This window comes from Acanthisitta chloris, unplaced genomic scaffold (genome assembly GCF_000695815.1).
Source record: "Acanthisitta chloris isolate BGI_N310 unplaced genomic scaffold, ASM69581v1 scaffold12355, whole genome shotgun sequence".
NCBI classification, from domain to species: domain Eukaryota; kingdom Metazoa; phylum Chordata; class Aves; order Passeriformes; family Acanthisittidae; genus Acanthisitta; species Acanthisitta chloris.
The window spans coordinates 24,949-43,776 of record NW_008673209.1 but is presented as its reverse complement, the minus strand read 5'-3'; the positions used below and the strand labels follow the sequence as shown (position 1 = coordinate 43,776).

General features: G+C 47.3%; 1 protein-coding gene across 1 annotated transcript in view; it reads left to right on the top strand.

The window, feature by feature from the left end:
* PDLIM1 (PDZ and LIM domain 1) overlaps nucleotides 1-14,769 on the top strand; it is a gene marked incomplete at its 5' end in the record, with an annotated part of 33,182 nt that extends 18,413 nt beyond the window's left edge. The window contains 4 exons of the mRNA XM_009074851.1: nucleotides 3,052-3,242; nucleotides 9,289-9,443; nucleotides 12,480-12,597; nucleotides 14,224-14,769. Of these exons, the coding sequence (XP_009073099.1) occupies nucleotides 3,052-3,242; nucleotides 9,289-9,443; nucleotides 12,480-12,597; nucleotides 14,224-14,410 (651 nt within the window). The remainder of the gene's footprint in view (nucleotides 1-3,051; nucleotides 3,243-9,288; nucleotides 9,444-12,479; nucleotides 12,598-14,223) is intronic.
* Nucleotides 14,770-18,828: the final 4,059 nt, after the last annotated feature.

Genomic DNA, 18,828 nt, shown 5'->3' with positions numbered 1-18,828 from the left:
ACTGGAAGCTATGGTTTAGGTATGGCAGTGAAGTGACAGGTTAACGTTGGACTTGATGATCTTGGAGGTTTCTTCCAGTCTTTATGATTCCAAGAACGAAGTGAAATACAGTACTAATGGTAAATGATAATAATAAAAAGCAAGAGGAGGGGGAAAATAAAACTAAGCTGAACCAGTGATGCACAATACAGTTGCTCACCATCTACTGACTGATGCTAGACCCTGGTCTGTCTCCCCCATCCAGATGTCTTGCCCCAGTTTATATACCAGACATGACATTCTATGGTGTGGAATATCCCTTTGGCCAGTTTGGGTCACCTGTCCTGGCTGTGGTCCCTCGCAGTTTCTCTTGGGTACCTCCTCACTGACAGAACATGAGACACAAAAGGGGAAAAAAAAAAGAAAAAGGATAAAAAAAAGTCCTTGACTTAGTATAAACATGACTTAGCAAAAATCCAAAACATCAGTACATTACCAACATTATTCTCATTCTGAATCAAAAGCACAGCACTATACCAGCTACTGAGAAGAAATTAACTCTATCCCAGCTGAAACCTGGACAGTGTTGCAATTCTTCTTGGCGTCAAGGCACAAATGTGATGTCAGTCTCTCTTCTTTGTCTAGCTGCCTTATTTTCTCAAGACTCATAACAAGTTAAGCATCCTTGAGGCCTCCATCACTGTCAAACTGATTTGGACTTGGCTGACAGGTTCACAGGGCCTTGGTGGGGGTGGGAACATGGCCACATATATGTGGAGTATGCAACTGAGATGCCTTACTTCCTTAGGAAACCAGACTTTTAAAAAAAATACTGTAAATTACTTCTCTGTCTCTAATTCCTGGTTAATACTTAAATGTTTCTGCAATACATGTTGTGACATGATTTCAACTTTGAGTCTTTTTGACTACCTAAGAGTATAGCACCCTTAGCCCAAACCTTCTGCCTCTGTCTTTCACTAAACTGTGTATTTGTGTGCACATCTGTAACCCTCTCCTACTCGTGGCCTCTGAGTGGTGGGCTAGCATGTGCATTTAATGCTGAGATAAGACCACTGATACTTTTCCCCATGGTTTGATACACAGGCTGAAGTAATTTATTATTTTTTGCTAAAATCTTCAGTTTTGCCATGGGAAAGACTATTTTTGTGCGTGCTATTATGTGGTTTGAATGAGATTGCAACAAAGGGAGATTAGCTAATTACTCTGGGGTCTTTTTTCCTTTGGTGTGTGGGAAAGCTTCATGGCTGACATCCACACACATTGGCCAGAAAGCTGTGGGAGAGCAACCCTGCCACCCCACACCTGAACATCTTGAGTTACCCCACTGATTTCAAAAGGCTTGTAGCTCATGAGTGCTTTTGGATCCATGCCACTCTTCTTTGAGGGATCCTGTGCTCTGCTTGATGCCATAAATAGCATTTGCCATGAAATGAGATGACTCCCATCTGTCAGTCTGGGAGCACTAGCCAGCAGTCTAAGGAAGTCTGGGGACATAAAAGTGATTTAAAGAAAACTCTGTAGGGGAATTTAGTCATCACTTGTTTCTGGTGAGTGTTTATCCTGTAACTATATCTCTATCAAAGAAGCGCTGTGAGATGTTCGTGGGGCGGTGAAGGCTCACGTCATTGCTGTAGAAGTCAGACCTTGTACAGAGTGGGAGTGGGAACTGGTTGTATTAATTAGAGCTGGGAACCATGGGCCCAGCATGCTATGAAGTGCCCCATTTCATCCTGTGCCATTGGCTGTCAGCCCTGTATTGAAACCATACCCAATCTCTACATTGAAACACTTCAAAAAGCATGTTTTGGTGACATCTTTTAGCACTGGATATCTCAGCCACCTTTGTGACTGTTAGTCCTTTCTTATGTCTGCTCTAGTGAGGCCCTGTTGTAGTTTCTCCTTGCTTTGATCAAACATCTTCTCTGGGGAGAAATAAGCCCTGGTTGTTGTTCTCTCTGTCAACCATACCCAATCTCTACATTGAAACACTTCAAAAAGCATGTTTTGGTGACATCTTTTAGCACTGGATATCTCAGCCACCTTTGTGACTGTTAGTCCTTTCTTATGTCTGCTCTAGTGAGGCCCTGTTGTAGTTTCTCCTTGCTTTGATCAAACATCTTCTCTGGGGAGAAATAAGCCCTGGTTGTTGTTCTCTCTGTCGCTGCTTTTTTTGCTGAACTGGTGATGGGGCTTAGAAATGTCTCCATTTTTGTTAGCGCTGCCTGTGATCAAGAAGAGCCTTACCTCATGTCTGTTAACTCAGATTTGCCCCTTTTCTTGTTAAATCGTAGCCAGTGTTTCTAAGTGTCCACCAATTCTGCTGGAAGCCTCCCATATGCAACAAACCAGAACATCTGGGTGATAGCTTATACTTCTGGCACTGAAGAAGTCGCTGGCAGTGTCTTGTACTAACAGTGGTCATCTTCCCACCTTTGTTGTAGAAATTTCTTGTCCATAAATTCCAATTGTTGTTCATCAAGGACAACTCTGAACCCCAGTCAAAGCTGAAGGAGCAGAGATGCTCCAGAGCACTTGTAGTAATGGAAAATCCCTTTTTTCTGGGTTTCCTTTTTCTAAGGGAAGCCAAACTTCCAGATGTCATTGAAGAGGTCTCCTCTTTCTACCTCTCATCTTCACTTTTCTTAGAAATCAGCCCTCAGGCTGAAATTTGCTCTCAGGAATTGCAAGGAGTGCTTAAAATCTGCAGTCTTGCATGAGAAGGTTAGGTCCTGTGGCTTACTGTAGGCTTGTAGGAGCTTCCAGGTGTGTGGCACCTTGAGCTAATAGCTCTGGAGGTGTTTCTGAGCTCTTATGTTCCCAGTATTTTGACTCTGAAATGCCCTGAAGGTCATCCTGAAGCCATCTGGGATGGGGCTCCTCATGACATGTGGAGGATGCTCACCTGCTTTCGTGGTCATGGTCATCTGCTCTTCAGCTGACAACCACACACAAAGGCCACCACTGCAGTGGCTGCTTGCTCCATGCTGCCCCGGCACATCCACCTGCATGCCTGAGCACCTCTGATTTTTGCCTCTGCTCCTTTGCATGCAGGAAATAAGGCACATAGGAAGCGCACACAACCGGAGCGCAGTGCCCTTCACTGCTGCCACAGCTTCTGCCCCCAAAGTGATCACTGCTCAGTACAACAGCCCAGCAGGCCTCTACTCCTCAGAGAACATCCAGACCTTCAACAGTGCAGTGGAGTCAAAAACATCTCCTGGGACCCTGGAGCCTACCAAGCCGTAAGTACCTTCCATACCTCCTCCCCTGCCTCTAGGGGACGGCCCCAGGAGATGCAAGTTCACTGCAAGGGTACTGATCTGTTAACCCAGAAAAGCTCTCTTTCAGGACAGTGGAAGGAGCAGAGGCACGAGCATGGATGTGGTTCCCCAGGGCAAGGGAATGTTTCATGATATGCAGAAATGAAATTAATGCTGTTGTGTTTCTTTGTTTAGCAGAGACCGACGCAGTTTCCACGTGCGTTCAGCATGACATACCAGCCTGCTGGTCTGAACAGGTGCCTGATAGCTTGTTACAAGCAGTTTGTAAATTTAGTGTTTTGTGCTGGTTTTGCTGCAATTCTGGGCAGGAAAGGAGCCAGCTAGTGCAGGAAGCATACCCATCCCTGTTCCTGGCTGGCCTGGGATTCATAGACAGGCGCTGCCTGAGCTAGAATGTTTCAGTTTTATTATCAAACATTGCTCTTCACAGGAGTTTAAAAAAGTAGGTGAAACATTCATATCTCTGTGAGCAATTTTTTATATGGAATAGGAAAGGGTCCCAACCTTAAAAGGGCCTGTTGATTTTTGTGTTTGCATCTGAGCCTCGACAAAGATATTACTTTGTCCTAGATGTCCAAAGTTCTTCTTTCTTTCATTGGAAGTAATAAACCAGAAGCTGTCTGAAATCTTTCTGACTGTGTTGCTCAAGTTGCCTAACTGCCCTAAGTCTCTGTATAGTAATATCAAACTGCCTGGAAGACTTTGACCACTTTTACAATAAAAGCTTAAAGACCAATGCTTTTGGTAATCCTCAGCTAAATTTCTGACTTGTGAATGGGGAGACAAAAGTAACTTCAGCCTCTGCTTTTGCAGGGTACAAAGACCTGAGATTCTGGTTTAACACAAGGCTAAAAACTTGCCCCTGACTGAAACCAGCTCCTCGCACTGGCAGCTCTGTCTGCAGCATGGTTCCTTTCAGGCAGAGCTGGAGTGCTGCAGCTGGCAGATGAGGTGACAGATTGTTCCTCATTTGCTTCTGGTAGATTCAGCAGGCTTATTCAGGGGCTGAGCAAAGGCAGAGCAAGGACAAACAAAATCTGACTTTACATTAACCTGCTGGGACCATCTGGCAGTCAAATACCACCTCTGGTCTAGTCTAGAGTTCCCTCCAGGTGAGAGCACTCCCTGGAAGCCAGGTAGATTTCGCTGGAAACTTGTGGGTGATCCCTTTTTCTTGCGGGGATCAGCAAAGAAGTGGATGATCCTTTCTAGTGCTGTGGCTCCTCCTAGCAAGAAGGTCTGTTGCCAGCCCTGCTGCATGTGGGGGTACATGGCATCTCTTCATCTTTTCCGTGCTGAAAAACAGCGAGTTGCAAAGGGATGCTGGAGGAACTGTGGATGAGACCTTCGATGCTAATATGCTTTTGTTAACAGAGTCATCAAATGCAAATGAATTGCTGCTGGTTTTCAGTGAGAGCCAGGGACCTCAGCCTGCCATTAAAAACCCACCTTAGTCCCCCCAGTGCCATTAACTCCTTCCCATCTGTTTTGCTGAGTTATTTGGTGTATGGCTGACCTTGCTCTGGGATTACCTGGCATTTAGTAGGGCACTCAGGCTAGCTTTCAGAAGGGCAGCAGTGAAGGTGCTATTCCTTGTCTGGACAGTGGGACCATGAATGTGTGCTCAGGGAGTTATTGCATAGTGAAATCCCTGCTGCCACATCTTCATTGATTTTACAGCCCCTGCATTTGCTCATCAGTAGAGTGCATGCATTTTAGTTTTTGTGTGGACACACTTAGAGTGCAAGACTAGAGGTACAGCATTAGCCAGAAACCCTTGATGTAAAGTCATGTATTCAGTGGTGTGTCCTTCAGACAGTATTCTGCAGCTGCTTGACAGATTGGAGTGTTTGGGTTTGTCCTTCACTAACTTCTCTCTTATTTCCTTCCTCCTTTTCCCTCAATTCCACACTGTAAAACCGAAATGAACCCCCAAACAAACACAACGTGTGGGCCTGTAGCCACCCAGCACCGATGGGCGCCATGCAGGCTCCCCGTGCCTCTGTCTATGATCCTCTGCGGATGCAGAGCTCTGAGCTGCCGCAGCGGAGGCACAGCAGCTCCTCCAGCCCCAGCCAGGTCCGAGTGGGGCCTGAGCAGCTGAAGCACGTGGCCCAGGTCTGCCCCAACAGCCCTGTGGAAGTGGAGGTGCCAGGACTCAAAGTGCTGCATGTGCAGTTCAATTCTCCTCTGCAGCTCTATTCGCAGAGCAACATCATGGACACCCTGCAGGGGCAGATCTCTTCTGTTAGCCCTGATTTCCCCAGGTAACCTGCCCACAGCCTCTGCAGCCAGCTCAGCACATCTGCTCATCTGCATCTCCGTGTCACAAGTCCCTCGTCCCTGTCTGTGGCTCATGGCATTGGCCAGTCACAAGAAAACATTCACATTTTACCCTTCCAACATTAGTGCATGACTCTTCACAAGAGCTTTCTCTGCATTGTGTCTGTGCCCAGCACCATGGGAAACACAACAATATGGTTTTAGCCTGTCAGTGTGTCCATTGCCCCCTGCACACCTCTGCAGTGGGGCCTGATGGCAGCTGGTGGCTTTCCTGGAGCAGCCACCTGCAGCAGATGGGTTTGCTAAGGGTAGGAGAACCCTTTATCCTGGAACCTGGTGTTTCTCCTGCACGTGAAATAACTGTTGTTGTTTGTGACAGGCAGGTACTGCCACACGTGTCCTTGTGCTTTGGTTTCACTGGCCATGGGTGTGTGCTGGGCATGTTTCATTTCAGGCTGAGGCAGGTACCCATGGTCTCCATCTTTGGCTGATAACACTCATGAGTTTGGAGCAGCCTGGCAGGTACCAGGCACATGGAGGGCATAGTCTGTGTTCCCACCCCTGTCCCCTTGTCTGCAGAGCTTGCTGCAGCACAGGCTACCTCTTTGCCTGTAGGAGCAGAAGATGCTCAACATGCTCTGAGGTCTGCAGGACCTGCAGAGAGCCTCAGTATCACAAAGGCTGGGTGCTCTTTGATGTTTGCTTTGTGGCACTCGGGAACCCCCTGGCCTATGCCTCTAAGTGACAGCCTACAGGGTTTGACAGGTAGGACTTCAGTATTGAGGTGGGTAAAGCAGAAAGCACATTTAGCCATCTTGCAGGAGGACTCCAGTCAAGGTTGAATTGTGAACCTTCAGCAGTTACTCTGCTATGTGACCAAGCAGCTTGCAGCTGTGTGACACGGTCCATGGAGGTAGTCAGTCCCATGGCTTTCACAGGAAAGAGCAAATGGCAGAGCCAGATCTCATGGCTCCTCACCTGCTCACAGTCCCCTTCTGGGCTGACCACCATGTACTTCAAAGCAGAAAAGCTGGTCTCCTCATGCATGGACCCACACAGCCAAGCTTTGCCATATGCCAGCAACCAAGAGATAATGGGAGCCTGAAGATTTACTCCTGCCTTGTTATTCAGTACAGTTACTTGCTGTAAGTCACTGCTCTGGCTTGTAGTCACTCCTGTGCATGCCAGAAGCAATCACACTACTGGCTGGCTGTGCTGGCCTGGACAGCTGATAATGCTAACAAAGGAGCCCGAAACATCAGCAACTGTTTCATTGCAAAAGTGAGTGCTCCAAGCACTGGGCCTTCCAGTAGCCCAGCTTTGAGATCCTTGTAAACTTTGCACAATGTGCTGGCATAAAAGAGTAAAATAACATTAGTAAAGAACAAGCTGTGCTTTTCTGAAGATGCTGAGCAAGGCTCCATCTTCTCACCAATGTTCAAGTCTCAGTCATCCAGTGTTAGTCAATCAGTTGCCCATTGTAGCAGCAGTGAGATCCAGTAACGGTTGTGTGGGTCTGAAACTCAGTAAAGGTTGTTGGAGTTGTCCTCTACAAAGTCTCTGCACCAGGGAACTCCTGTGCATAGAAAAGGACACCAGTTGCTGATGATTGCTGCTGATAAAGTACCTGTGTAACAGGAAGTGCCATAAATGAGCTGGCAATAAGGAGACATTATCCTGCTGGTACAATTTCCATGCCTGTGGCCTTGCCCTTTCTAAAGGTACATGTGCTTTTTGGTGATGCTTTTTCTTTAAGCAGCATAGCCTTCTGCCCTGACAATTTGAGGTATTTCACTCTGCTGGTACAAATTGTAGGGTTCAGGGATTTTTTATAGGTGTTTGGAAGTCTTGTATATGCAAGGATATACCTGGGAGAGCTGGTCTGTGTTTTGCAGTGCCACAATGCATGGTTGAAATGTGATGGCTTTGTTTGGCTCCAGTGCTCTATAATATGATTTGCCTTTGCATTTTTGATGCATGTAATTGAAACATTCTTAGTATGCAAACTGCAGTGAAAGGCTGCTTCTGTGATGTTTTTATGGGTGGATAGAGTGGTGGGAGTATATGGGTTTATGTAAGATGAATGTAAGGTGGAGCATGGGACATTTTCTGTCTAATAGAATGCACATCATCATTTTATTTTGGGTGAGAGGCTTCAGTAACTGAGGTTCAGGCGTCAAGGGTTCAGCTGCTTGGAAGTCTAATGTGCTTCCTGCTCCACTAGAAATTACTAAAGATGGAAGCATTTTATGAAATTCTTTTTATGGAAATAGTATTTTATAATACATGTGATGATTTTACCTCTGATGCTTGAAGAGTTCATTACGTGGAGTAACTCCCAGATGACTCAACTGCACATTGGTATGGAAAGTATGCAGTTGCTTCCTCACGAAAAAGATTTCCCTCTGCAGTATAGTCTGAACTTCAGGATGTTTATGTACTTTTCAGGCAATCACAGAGTGTAGGAATGGTGAAACCTAATAGACCATTTACATTTGTAAGACTGAATCATGGAATTGAGACTTGTCAGTTTGAGATATTTTACTGCAGCTACAGAACACAAGGCAGGCAGGAACTTCCCATGTCCTTTAGTCCACCCACTAGCCCAGCACCTGGCAATTTAAAAACATTGATATAAATAAGTCCCAGTGGATATTTGTCCAGACTGTTCTTAAATCCTTTAATATGGAGCTTGCTCACCTGTCCATGGCAATCTACTCTGGTATTTCAGTGTCTGTCTATTGGAAAGCTTTTCCCAAGGGATATTCTAAATATCCTCCTGCAGTTTAAGCCTGTGGTTTACCCTGTACCTCCTGGATGTGCAGAACATTCTAGGTACTGCCTCCAGCCTCTTTTTTTTTCCCCCTGAAGACCCTTACAGTGGCACAATTACCACCCTTTCTGCCACCCTACACTGTGAAAAGCTGCTCCTGAAGCACCTTGGGCTCCAGGCTGAGGGTGCAAGTCTCATGACATGAGGGGTGGCAGCAGCACCTTGGGGCAGCTGAAAGGAGGGCTTAACCTTAGCAGGCAGAAATCTCCTCTGCCCTTGACCTTCACCTTAGTTAAATGCTGTAAATGGGCTGTGGCTCAGAGCCTCCTCCTATAAAATGGAAATAATAACACTCACTTGAAAATCAAATGAAATTATTGCTAATCAGAGAATCTTCTAGCTATATCCTATAGCTATTCCTTTGTGAAGGTGGCATTTAGAACCAATTCATAAGGTACTTGTACAGATTTCTTTTTAATGGAATAAACTTTACTTAGTTTGAGATTCATGGTGGTGTAAGGCAGCAGTGTGAGGTAGTTTATGCATGCAAGGAACATGCATGGATAGCACAGCTACCATGTGGGATTCCCATCCCAGCACATGAGTTCTTTATTTTCCTGTTAACAGAACAGTGGTTTCCTGTGCAAAAGGTTTTAGTTCCTGGAGTAGATAGTAATTGTGAAGCAGGGAGAACATTTGAGGACTGGCTGGGGACAATCAGAGAGAACCTGTTGACAGCAGGGTACACAGACAGACCAGTGTGCTGATCCCACCTGGGCTGCAACTGTTCTGTGTGAGCACATTCAGCACCTCTGTGTTTTATGGCCTCCTGTTGTGCATTTGTTTAGCACGTTCATTCTTCAGCCATATGATGCATTGTGAAAATTTTGAAAGAGGGATTGGCTTTAGTTTTTGTCTCTTTAACAAGAGTATTCTCTGTTCCTTCCACAGTTTAGATCAGCAGAACCAGCCCTCAGGCAGCATTGCTGTAAACAGAGAATCTGAGGTTTACAAGATGCTCCAGGAGAATCAGGAGTCAAATGAGCCGCCCAGACAGTCTGCTTCATTCCTTGTGTTGCAAGAGATTTTGGAGTCAGAAGAGAAAGGTGAGCACTTACTGCACACCTTCTCTGAGTGTGCTCTTCCCTTCTGCCATTCTTTGAGCTGTATACAGTTTTTAAGAGTAACATCTAAAACTTTTTTTTCCTTTCTTAACTGTTGAATGTTCAAGGTGGCATGTGTAGGTGGCTGCTACAGAAACCTACAGCTACTAATTAACTCCTTAATGCTCTCTCATTGATTAGTTTTAGTGTCTATGGGCCTGTATCTTTGCTTACTCATTGAGTGAGTGGTCAAGAAATAAACCCCTGCAACATTTAGTTATCCAAAAGGAATTTTAAAAGTTGCAAAAACTCTTCTATACTTTCTAAAGTTTTGCCCCCATAAGATAATACTCACTGATTAATGACCATCTTCGATTCAAGACTTTGGAAGGTACCACAAGATAGTGCCCTTCAGTGAGTCCTAATGCTTCTGGACTCCATCCCCCTACAAAAGAAAGAGGATCCACTTCTGCAGCTGAATGTAAAAATATGGAAGCTGGGTTACAGCAAGCAGTTCATAGTTTTTAACCTCTGAAAATTTGCTCTGCTTGGCATTCTTGATCTGACATCTGGACTTGTACAGTTCAGAGTTATAGAGTTTAAGATAAAAAGGCCATTTAACTTAGCTGGGGACCAAATCATACTCTTCTCTCCTTAAATAAAATAAACTAAACAAATGAATGAGAAAAGAATTCCAAGAATGACTTTTTTTTTTCCCTTAGGCTAGTTGAGACTGTCTTTTGTGTTATTAGCTTGGCAGTGCTATATTCAGTTTCATCCAACAAAAGCCTGGTGCAGAGATATTCAACACAAAGAGAAACAGATCAGCTAAGTGCTGGTAGGTCTGAGGAGTCTGTAAGGAAACAACAGCAAAATGAAGGAAATAAGAAAACAATATGAAGAAAGAAACCAGGATCTTAGAGTCTTTAATATGCTGTTAAAATACCTACCTGAAAGCATCTTCTAAATATTGAGTGTTTGCAGCTTGCCCTCAGGGTTCAGCTCCAGCATGGAAGGGGACTGGAGTAGCCAGGACTTCTCATGAAGCCAAGGTCCTCCCCTGTGCTTAGTAGTGCTGAAGAAGATAAGAAGTAAAAGTGTCTCTGTTTTATCTTTCTTTGAAGATTTGCAGCATTATTGGGATTCTCTGGTACAACGTTTGCCTGCCCAATCACAGGCCAGGATAGGCTTTGGCATTACTCCACTGTAAGCTGATAATCACCCTTGTGGAGCAGGGACAGGAGGTTACGAAGCCCCAAAGGAATGTCTGTCCCCAGGAGACAATGCCCCAGCCTGCAGGGCTGCTTGGCCAGCCTCAGGCACACTGCTGCTGAATCAGACCGTGTCCTCCCAATAAATGGCACACTGGATGGCTGCTTCTCCCAGCCTGTCTCCAGGCAGTGGCTTGTGAGTAGCTGCTGGGAGCCATCTCCCCAGCTGGGACAAGTCCTTTGGGGCATCGCTGACTGTATAGGCTGTTCTGACTTACACCAGCTGAGAGCCTGGCCCTGGACACAGGGGCTCTGTGGACACTGGTGTTTGGAAGCACTATGTCTGGTCTGTGTTTAGACCTGACCCTGCACTCATAGTGTGTGTTTCACAGGGTGAAACATGTCATGGTTCCTGTGGGTATTTGATTAAGCTGATTCCTTTACAGAGATTTAAGAACATGCTGTCAGTGTTGCTCATATGAGCAAAGTGCTGGATGAGACAAGAGGGAGCGAGCAGAGGTGATAGGGAAGAGTGACAACATGGTTGCTGCTGCTTCCATCCCAGTAAGGGTCACTCTGTTGGAGGCTAGGTGCTTCCTGCTGTGTTTTTGGAGAGTTAGGGAACTTGCAGCTCTGAACCAGCATCTCTGCATGGAGCTGGGTGCAAACCTTTGAGCTGAAGGCTGCCCCAAAGGCAGACCACACAGCATCACCTGCCCCATGGCTGAGCAGTGGTGACAGGGAAGTGTGGTAAGCAGTTCCCCCTTTTTTCCTTCAGCTCCTCTGTCAGTGACACTGCCCTGGGTTGTGATGTGTCCCTGACCTTGCTGGTCACCAAGGTGTGCCTTTGGAGTGTTTTTCCTCCCCTTGCACCAGAAATACCCTTTGAAGTGTGCTTTTGGTTTGCCACTAGTCAGAAGGGTTTCATCAGTCCATGGTGCCCATCAACCTCCTCTGTTTCTGGTGGAACATCATGGAGTCTCTGCAGCTTTCCTCTCTTGTTACTTGGTGTAGAACCCCTTGCAAAAGTCATATAGATAAGACTAGTCCCATCAATGGTGTCATTTTTTAAGAGGCTCCTTTTTCCCTGCAGATATTTAAAGGCTTGCCTCGGATCCCGCATCTAGGATCCACTGCTGTTTTAGGCATCCAGGTCAGCACAATCTCCTGCAAAGGCCCTGCAGGACACCCCTGCCCCAGAGAAGCTGCACTAGGGAGACACCTGGAGCATGCAATGCAGCAGCAGGGGAGTGCAAGGTTATCCCCAGCATCCCAGGGCTCTGAAAAACAAGGAGTTTGTTAACCAAATCTTCTGGAGTCTTGGGGGAGCTATCCCCACTGTGTAACAGACAACAGACTGGAAAAGGACTTTGACAGTTCTCTCTAGCCTGCCAGGACACTGACCTCCTCTTTCTGAGCCCTGGGAATCAGCTTGACCCTGAGTGTGTGATCAGGACACATCAGGCAGACTCCAATGCTGCCAAGGCTGGAGCTGGGGCTGAGGCTTTGCTTTGCTTTGTGCATCTGTGCATGAGACACATCAGCTGAAGTCTGATGGGCTTTGAAGATGAGAAGAGACTCTCATGTGAATGCCCACTATCTCAGGCCCTCGAATTTCCAGGGCTGGGTTCAGCTGTGTCCCTTCTCTCCCTCTTCCCCACACATCCCTAAATCCCTACCCACTTTCCATGCATGAATCCCTGCCTGGGGATTCTTTAACCCTGCTGGGGTTAAAGAACATCATTCCCCCAGCAGAGCATCTGCTTGGGAGGAATAGCCTAGAGCCACACATTGCACATGCTCTGAAGCACTCTCCTTCCACCCCCAGGAGACCCTACCAAACCATCCGGATTTAGGAGCGTCAAAGCCCCCACCACAAAGGTGGCCTCATCGATTGGGAATGCCCAGAAGCTGCCCATGTGCGACAAGTGTGGATCTGGCATTGTGTAAGTAAGCCTGGCCCTGGGGCTGCAGGCCAAGCATCCCATGCCTGTGCAAGGGGCTGAGGTCCTGCACCCAAACCACTTCACTTACCCACATCCAGTGCATCCAGGAGCCTGCTCAAGGCACATATATTCTCACCAGCTTTATTAATGCAAACTTTGCAGTTCCTTGCAGTGAGGGAGGAGTTGGGTTTCCATCTACGGGCCCATATCAATGGAAACCAAAGCACGTCCCTGCGAGACAAACCTTGAGGCAGTTCTTGCTGCAGTGTTTTGCTTCTTACCTGAAATCTGTTTACAGCACATGAAAACAAAATGAACTTTCCATTCAGGGCCTGTGTATTTAATGTGTTTCATGCCTTGGCGCTCCCAGATGTCACATGGTGACTTGCTTTGGTAGTCAGAGGCAATGGGGACCAGGAGAACTGTGTTCTGCTCCCTGCTCTCCTGTAGGACCACAGACCTCCGCTGTGTCTATGCAGACACATTTTTTTGTTGTCTTTATGTGGGTAAAATCCAGCTTCCAGCACAGCAGGGGCTTGAGCTGGATACAGAGCTGCCATGTTTGAGTTGTGGTTCTGTTTCTCAACCACAAATTCTTCCCTGCAACCCCTTTAGCTTTGCAGTTGCCTGCAGCAGTCAAGTGCTGGTAGCCCACCTGCATTGTCATGGAAGAATTCTGATTTCTCCCATGCTGCCCACCACAAGCTATCAGATTGTTGCTGAGTCCCACTACACTGTGATCACATGGTCCTGGCATGCCTGGAGCACCTGGACCAGCAGAGTCATTACAGAGGCAATCTGTGCCCTGTAAAGTACGAATCAGAGACAAACCCTATGATTACTCTACCAGCTGGGTAGATCTGGAGAGAAAGCACAAGGCTATGAATGGTACTCAAATGTAATGAATTATGGAAAATGTAGATGGCTGCTGGAACAAAATAATACTCCTGGCAAATTGTTGTGTTGCGGCTGGTGATAGTTAATAAGTTGGTATGTAGTTTTCCTCATCATCTGCTGCTTTTTTCATCATGTGCAATTTTCCAGCAAATGCTGGCTCACATTTGGCTGGATCTGTTCACTGCAGCTCCTGAGCAGCAGTGTCTGGGATCAGAACTAGGATCTGGTCCCTCTCCCACATGTACCTGGCATGTCAGTCTCTAGCCAAAGGGCAGTCTTCATCCCCGTTGGCTGGTGGCAGGCATGCATTGCTGGATTTGTTCTGCCGTACGCTTGGTTTTGATTTTGTTTCCCCAGATAGTCAAGCTGCTGCCTGCCATTTGATCCTGGGCATTTGAATGCTGTTGCGCTGTCTCCAGCCATCAGTTAAAGATGCCATCACAGTAATTCTTGCCACCACAGATGATAGGACTGTCCCTGTGAAACTTAGGCAGGCCAATGCTGGGAAACACTTTCTAGAGGAGGGCTGCCATGCCAGCACATGTTGAGCTTCTAAAAGTACTGTCAACATCTGCCTGACCAGAGGTTGGGCCTATACTTTGACTTATCAGGAGCAGGAGGAAATTGTCCACCTTCAGGGCTGGTGTGGGGCTGGGCTGGGTGGGAGGTGGCTGGGGAGGAGGGACACTGGTGGTGCCTGGCATTGAGGAGTGCTGGTTCCTTCCCCAGAGGGATGTTTGTGAAGATCCGGGACAAGCAACGTCACCCTGAGTGCTATGTGTGCAGTGACTGTGGCACCAATCTCAAGCAGAAAGGACACTTCTTCGTGGAAGACCAAATCTACTGCGAGAAGCACGCGCGGGAGCGGGTGATCCCCCCGGAGGGCTACGAGGTGGTCACTGTCTTCCCAAAGTAAACTGTGCTGCACACAAAGCCAGTGTGGATGGTTTATCCTCTGCTGCTTTTCCTTGGAAAGCATCATCCCTGCCCCCCGCCGAATCTTGTTTGCAATAAGGAATGCTAGGCATGGCTTTGAATTTCCTTGTCATTATTAATCCTCCATCTGTTCACATGAGATGTCACTAATTGTTCAACATTCTTTTCATCTCCTCTTTCACTGTTTTGGGGTGGTTTTTTTTTTAATACACAGATTTTTTTTCTCTCCTTTGTGCTGTCAATCACACAGAAAAATCAGAGGCCAAAGTCAGATTACAACTCTTCTTTGTTCCAGTTATTTGCCTTCTGTTTTCCTTCAATAAACAGTTGAATCCACAAGGCAGAAGTGTCTGCTTTCTGCTGTTTTCCTTGTGCACTGGATCAGGGCAGCAGAAGAGGTGCCCAGTTCATGGCTGTGTTTACCCTGGAGAATAGTGGAAGGGAGTTGAGTGAGACTGGTCACGCTGTGAGCAGCTGCCTGCTGGCACCCAGCAAGGGCCAGGTGGGCACAGCCAAGCCTCAGACCATAGCTGGCACTGGTGGCCTGTCCTCAGTGCAAGGCAGCCAAGACCTGCCTCCTCTGTGTGCAGCACTGCTTTGTGATGATGGGACTGGGCACATCAATGTTCCTGTAACTGCATCACCCAGGTGCCCCTTTGTTCCCCACAGCCACAAACTGAGCTTTATGAAAAAATGGTCACTCAATGCTTGCTGAAAACAAAGAGATCCTAGAGCAAAAAAGACAGGGTTTGAGTGGCCATAGTAACTTCTGTCTGTCCCTGCCCATTCCACAGGCTCAGGGCTGGGTGCAGGCTGGTGAGGGTTGGTCTTGCCACTGCACATCCCTCATCTACCCCAGCGCAGACCCCATGAGCATGGTTGTTCATGTCTGAAACAATTGGGGACAGTCCTCTGTGCTGTGGCTGCCAAAGACATCACCCTCTGTACAAGAGGGTGCCTTTGGGGTTAATGTGGGGAGGGAGGCACGTGTCCCTTGTGCACTGAATGAGGAGCTGCTGGTGCCTGAGCCGTAGAACCTCCACCCTTGTATAGCAGTGCTTATATCTCTGCTCACACCTCTAAATGAGATGCTGGCTGTTCTTACGGTGTAAAAAAAACCAGTTACTAAGACACAGTGTCATCTTTCTTTTAAAACGAATTGCCAGTGGTTGAAAACAGAAGGGTTTGTAGCTGCACACAGGTCCTCTCTGGCAGGCTCAGGGCTCCTGGGGTGAGTGGGTGCATATGCATCAGCTACAGACAGCATCCCATCCCCATCCTGGAAAGTCCGGGCTGTCTTCAGCAGTGCTGTCCTGCTGTGTTTCCTCTCCTTCACAGTGACTCACACCACAGCACAGCTGCCTTGCGGCAGAAAACCCCCAATGAAACCCAAATCAACCCAACCCAGACTGAAACCACAACCCCAAACCAAATCCTCATCTGAGGTGAAGCTGACCTGTCACCAAGGCTATAAGCCTCCTGCTGTTCAGATAAACTGCACAGCTTTGGGGCACATTGGGGAGGGGACTGATTCACCAACTCGGCTAAATCTAGTTCATCCCCTCAGGCTCCTTCTATGGGCAGCAGCAAGGATGCCATAGCTCAGCTAGCAAACTCCTTGTCCAGCTCACCCTGGGACATGCCTGGCTCCTCTGTCACTGGCACACACACCTGCACGAACTCCAGATAGTAAGACAAGCAGCTTTATTTTTCAAGGTAAGAGTGGAGGGTTTTGGGCCTGCTGGGATGACATGGCCCCTCACTGCTGCTAATGGGGGTTAATTCCCTCCCCTCTTCAGCACACTTCAGGGAAAAGCTCTCCATGCTGGCAGGCACAGGTAGGCCAGACTGGACAGTAAGCCAGTGCAGCAGTGGAAAGCACAGTAGGCACAAATTGCTCTGGCTGCATTGCAGACGAGACTCAGGCCCCACTGTAGGACCAGGGATATTCCCAGCACTGTGGGCTCCCAACTGACTGCTGGCTCAACAGCCTGGGGACTCAGCCACAGGGGCCATCTGCTGTGCTGTGCCAGCCCCAGAGCGTGGGTTGAGACCTCCAGCACCTGCAAAGTCACTGGGTTTTTTATATTGTACAAACGCCCATCAGCAAAACAGCTCGTTCCATAACCTCAGGAGCTCAGTCTTGTGTTGGGGGGTGAGGAGGGAAGAGCCTGGACCATGCCTGGCATTCCCCTGCCCTCCCTGGCCCAGCACTGCTAACAGATGACAAGCTCTGCTTTGTCCAGGGCCTGCAGTGAGGGCTGGCAGCGCTGCTGGGAAAACACTGATTGTGTGGGGCTTGACGCAGGAGTCTGGAACTACAAAAGGTTTGTGGGGTAGCCCTGGAAGTTTAGGTTTCTAACATGGATGCTAGTGTTGATCCAATTTATTACTGTGGGAATGGGCTAGTTGAGGCAATCCACATTTGTTGCTTGGGGAGGACTTTGATCACTCTGCTGTAGCTGGCTGAGAAAAGAAACATATTACTTCTTTATGAGGCAGGACAAAATATTTGACAACTGTTCACTGTAGTCTGACTTTCCAAGTTCCTCTGGAGTTTAAAATTGGCATCTGCAGTTTGTCAACAGTAACAAAACAGGTTAAATGGGGTCACTCTTGCCTTGCAACCACACTGAGCCTTCTGCTTCAGAAGGTAGCCAGAACGTAGGAAATACATGAAAGGTTCCTATGTGAAGCGTGTGGGGCAGTTTATAAGCGAGGGAGCGTCCTGCCAGAGGGACTGTCCCACGAGGGTGGGCAGCACAGCACAAGGCACAATCTATCATTTTTGTCACTGATTACTTGTGTTTCCATTTGCTGTCCCTCACTGCCACATCACCCCTTTCTCCCTGTGCACTAGACTTTGGGCTCTGCTGCTCCCTGAGGGCTCGTGGAGCCCCTCCACAGGCACAGCTGCAGAATGAGATGTGGGCCATGGCAGGCTCGAGAAGAGAGCTTGAGTGGGACAGAGTAGTCTTCAAAGCTGAACAGGAATCTTTATCTTAAAAACTGTTTACACAGTTAAAAAGACCCTGCTGATGACAAATCTATGCTTCAAGAATTTGTCTTGTGTCCACTGAAATATTTTCTCTCTCTAGTGGACAATCAAGGGGATACACACACAATTTCACACAGGACAATTTACAATTGTTAGCACCAGTCCCCTCCTACCCTGCATTTCCTCATGGTCTCTCCCCTGCCCCATACGTAGGAAGGAATTCTGCTTTCTGAAACACCAGCACCTCTCAGAGCACACCCCACTCTGCCTATGGGCATCCAGTGCACAAATGCTAGGCTGCCCCTTCATAGCTCAGGTGCATAGCAAGTGCAGTCATTACTCTTGACTGCAGTAATACGAAATCCAAGGTCATGCCAAGAAGGTACTGTGCTTGCTTTAATCAACACTTGTAGTACTGTTGGAGCAAAAATAAAGGGATGAGGAGATGGGGTTCCTCCATGGCAGCAAGCAAAAAATATGCATTGCTTTCACTTTTTGAATGGGAGCTGGAAAAGCAGCCACAGCTCTGCCAAGTCTCTCTAAATAACAAGCTCCACACACTGATAAACAGCAACTTTGTTTCAGTGATGCTACCATTAGCATTAATGCTAGCTTATGCTTTTTTGGGAAGGCAGCAATTATTTTTAAATCCTAGTTATGCTGGGTCTGGGATACAAACTCTTATATTGCATCATATTGCCCTGTAGTTAGGCAGGTTAAGCAGGGTAGATCAGTCTTCAAAAGTTACACAGCCTGTGTGGAAGCAGTTATTATTAAATCTTTAACAATCATTCCATTTAGCTCCTATTACAGATACATCACTGCCATGGTTTAACTCCAGCCAGCAGCCAAGCCTCATGCAGCTGCTTCCTTACTCCCCCACCAGTGGGACTAGGGAGAGAATTGAAAGTGTAAAAGCTGGAAAACTCATGGGCTAAGATAGACAGTTTAATAGGGAAAGCAAAAGCCACACACAAAGCAAAGCAACACAATGAATGAATTCACTGCTTCCCATGGGTAGGAAGTGCTCAGCCATCTCCAGCCCATCACGTCTAACAGTTACTTGGGAAGACAAATGCCATCACTCCACATGTCACCCCTTTCTTTTTCTTCCCCCCACTTTATGTACTGAGCATGATGTCATATGGAATGCAATATCCCTTTGGCCAGTTCGGGTCACCTATTCCAGCCGTGTCTCCTCCCAACTTCCTGTGCACCCCCAGGTTCCTCGCCAGTGTGGCAGCACAAGAAGCAGAAAAGGCCTTTGCCCTGTGCAAGCTCTGCCCAGCAACAACAAACACATCTCTATATTATCAACCCTGTGTTCAGCACAAAACCAAAACACAGCCCCATACTAGCCACTATGAAAACTAACTCCTCGCCAGCCAAAACCAGCACAA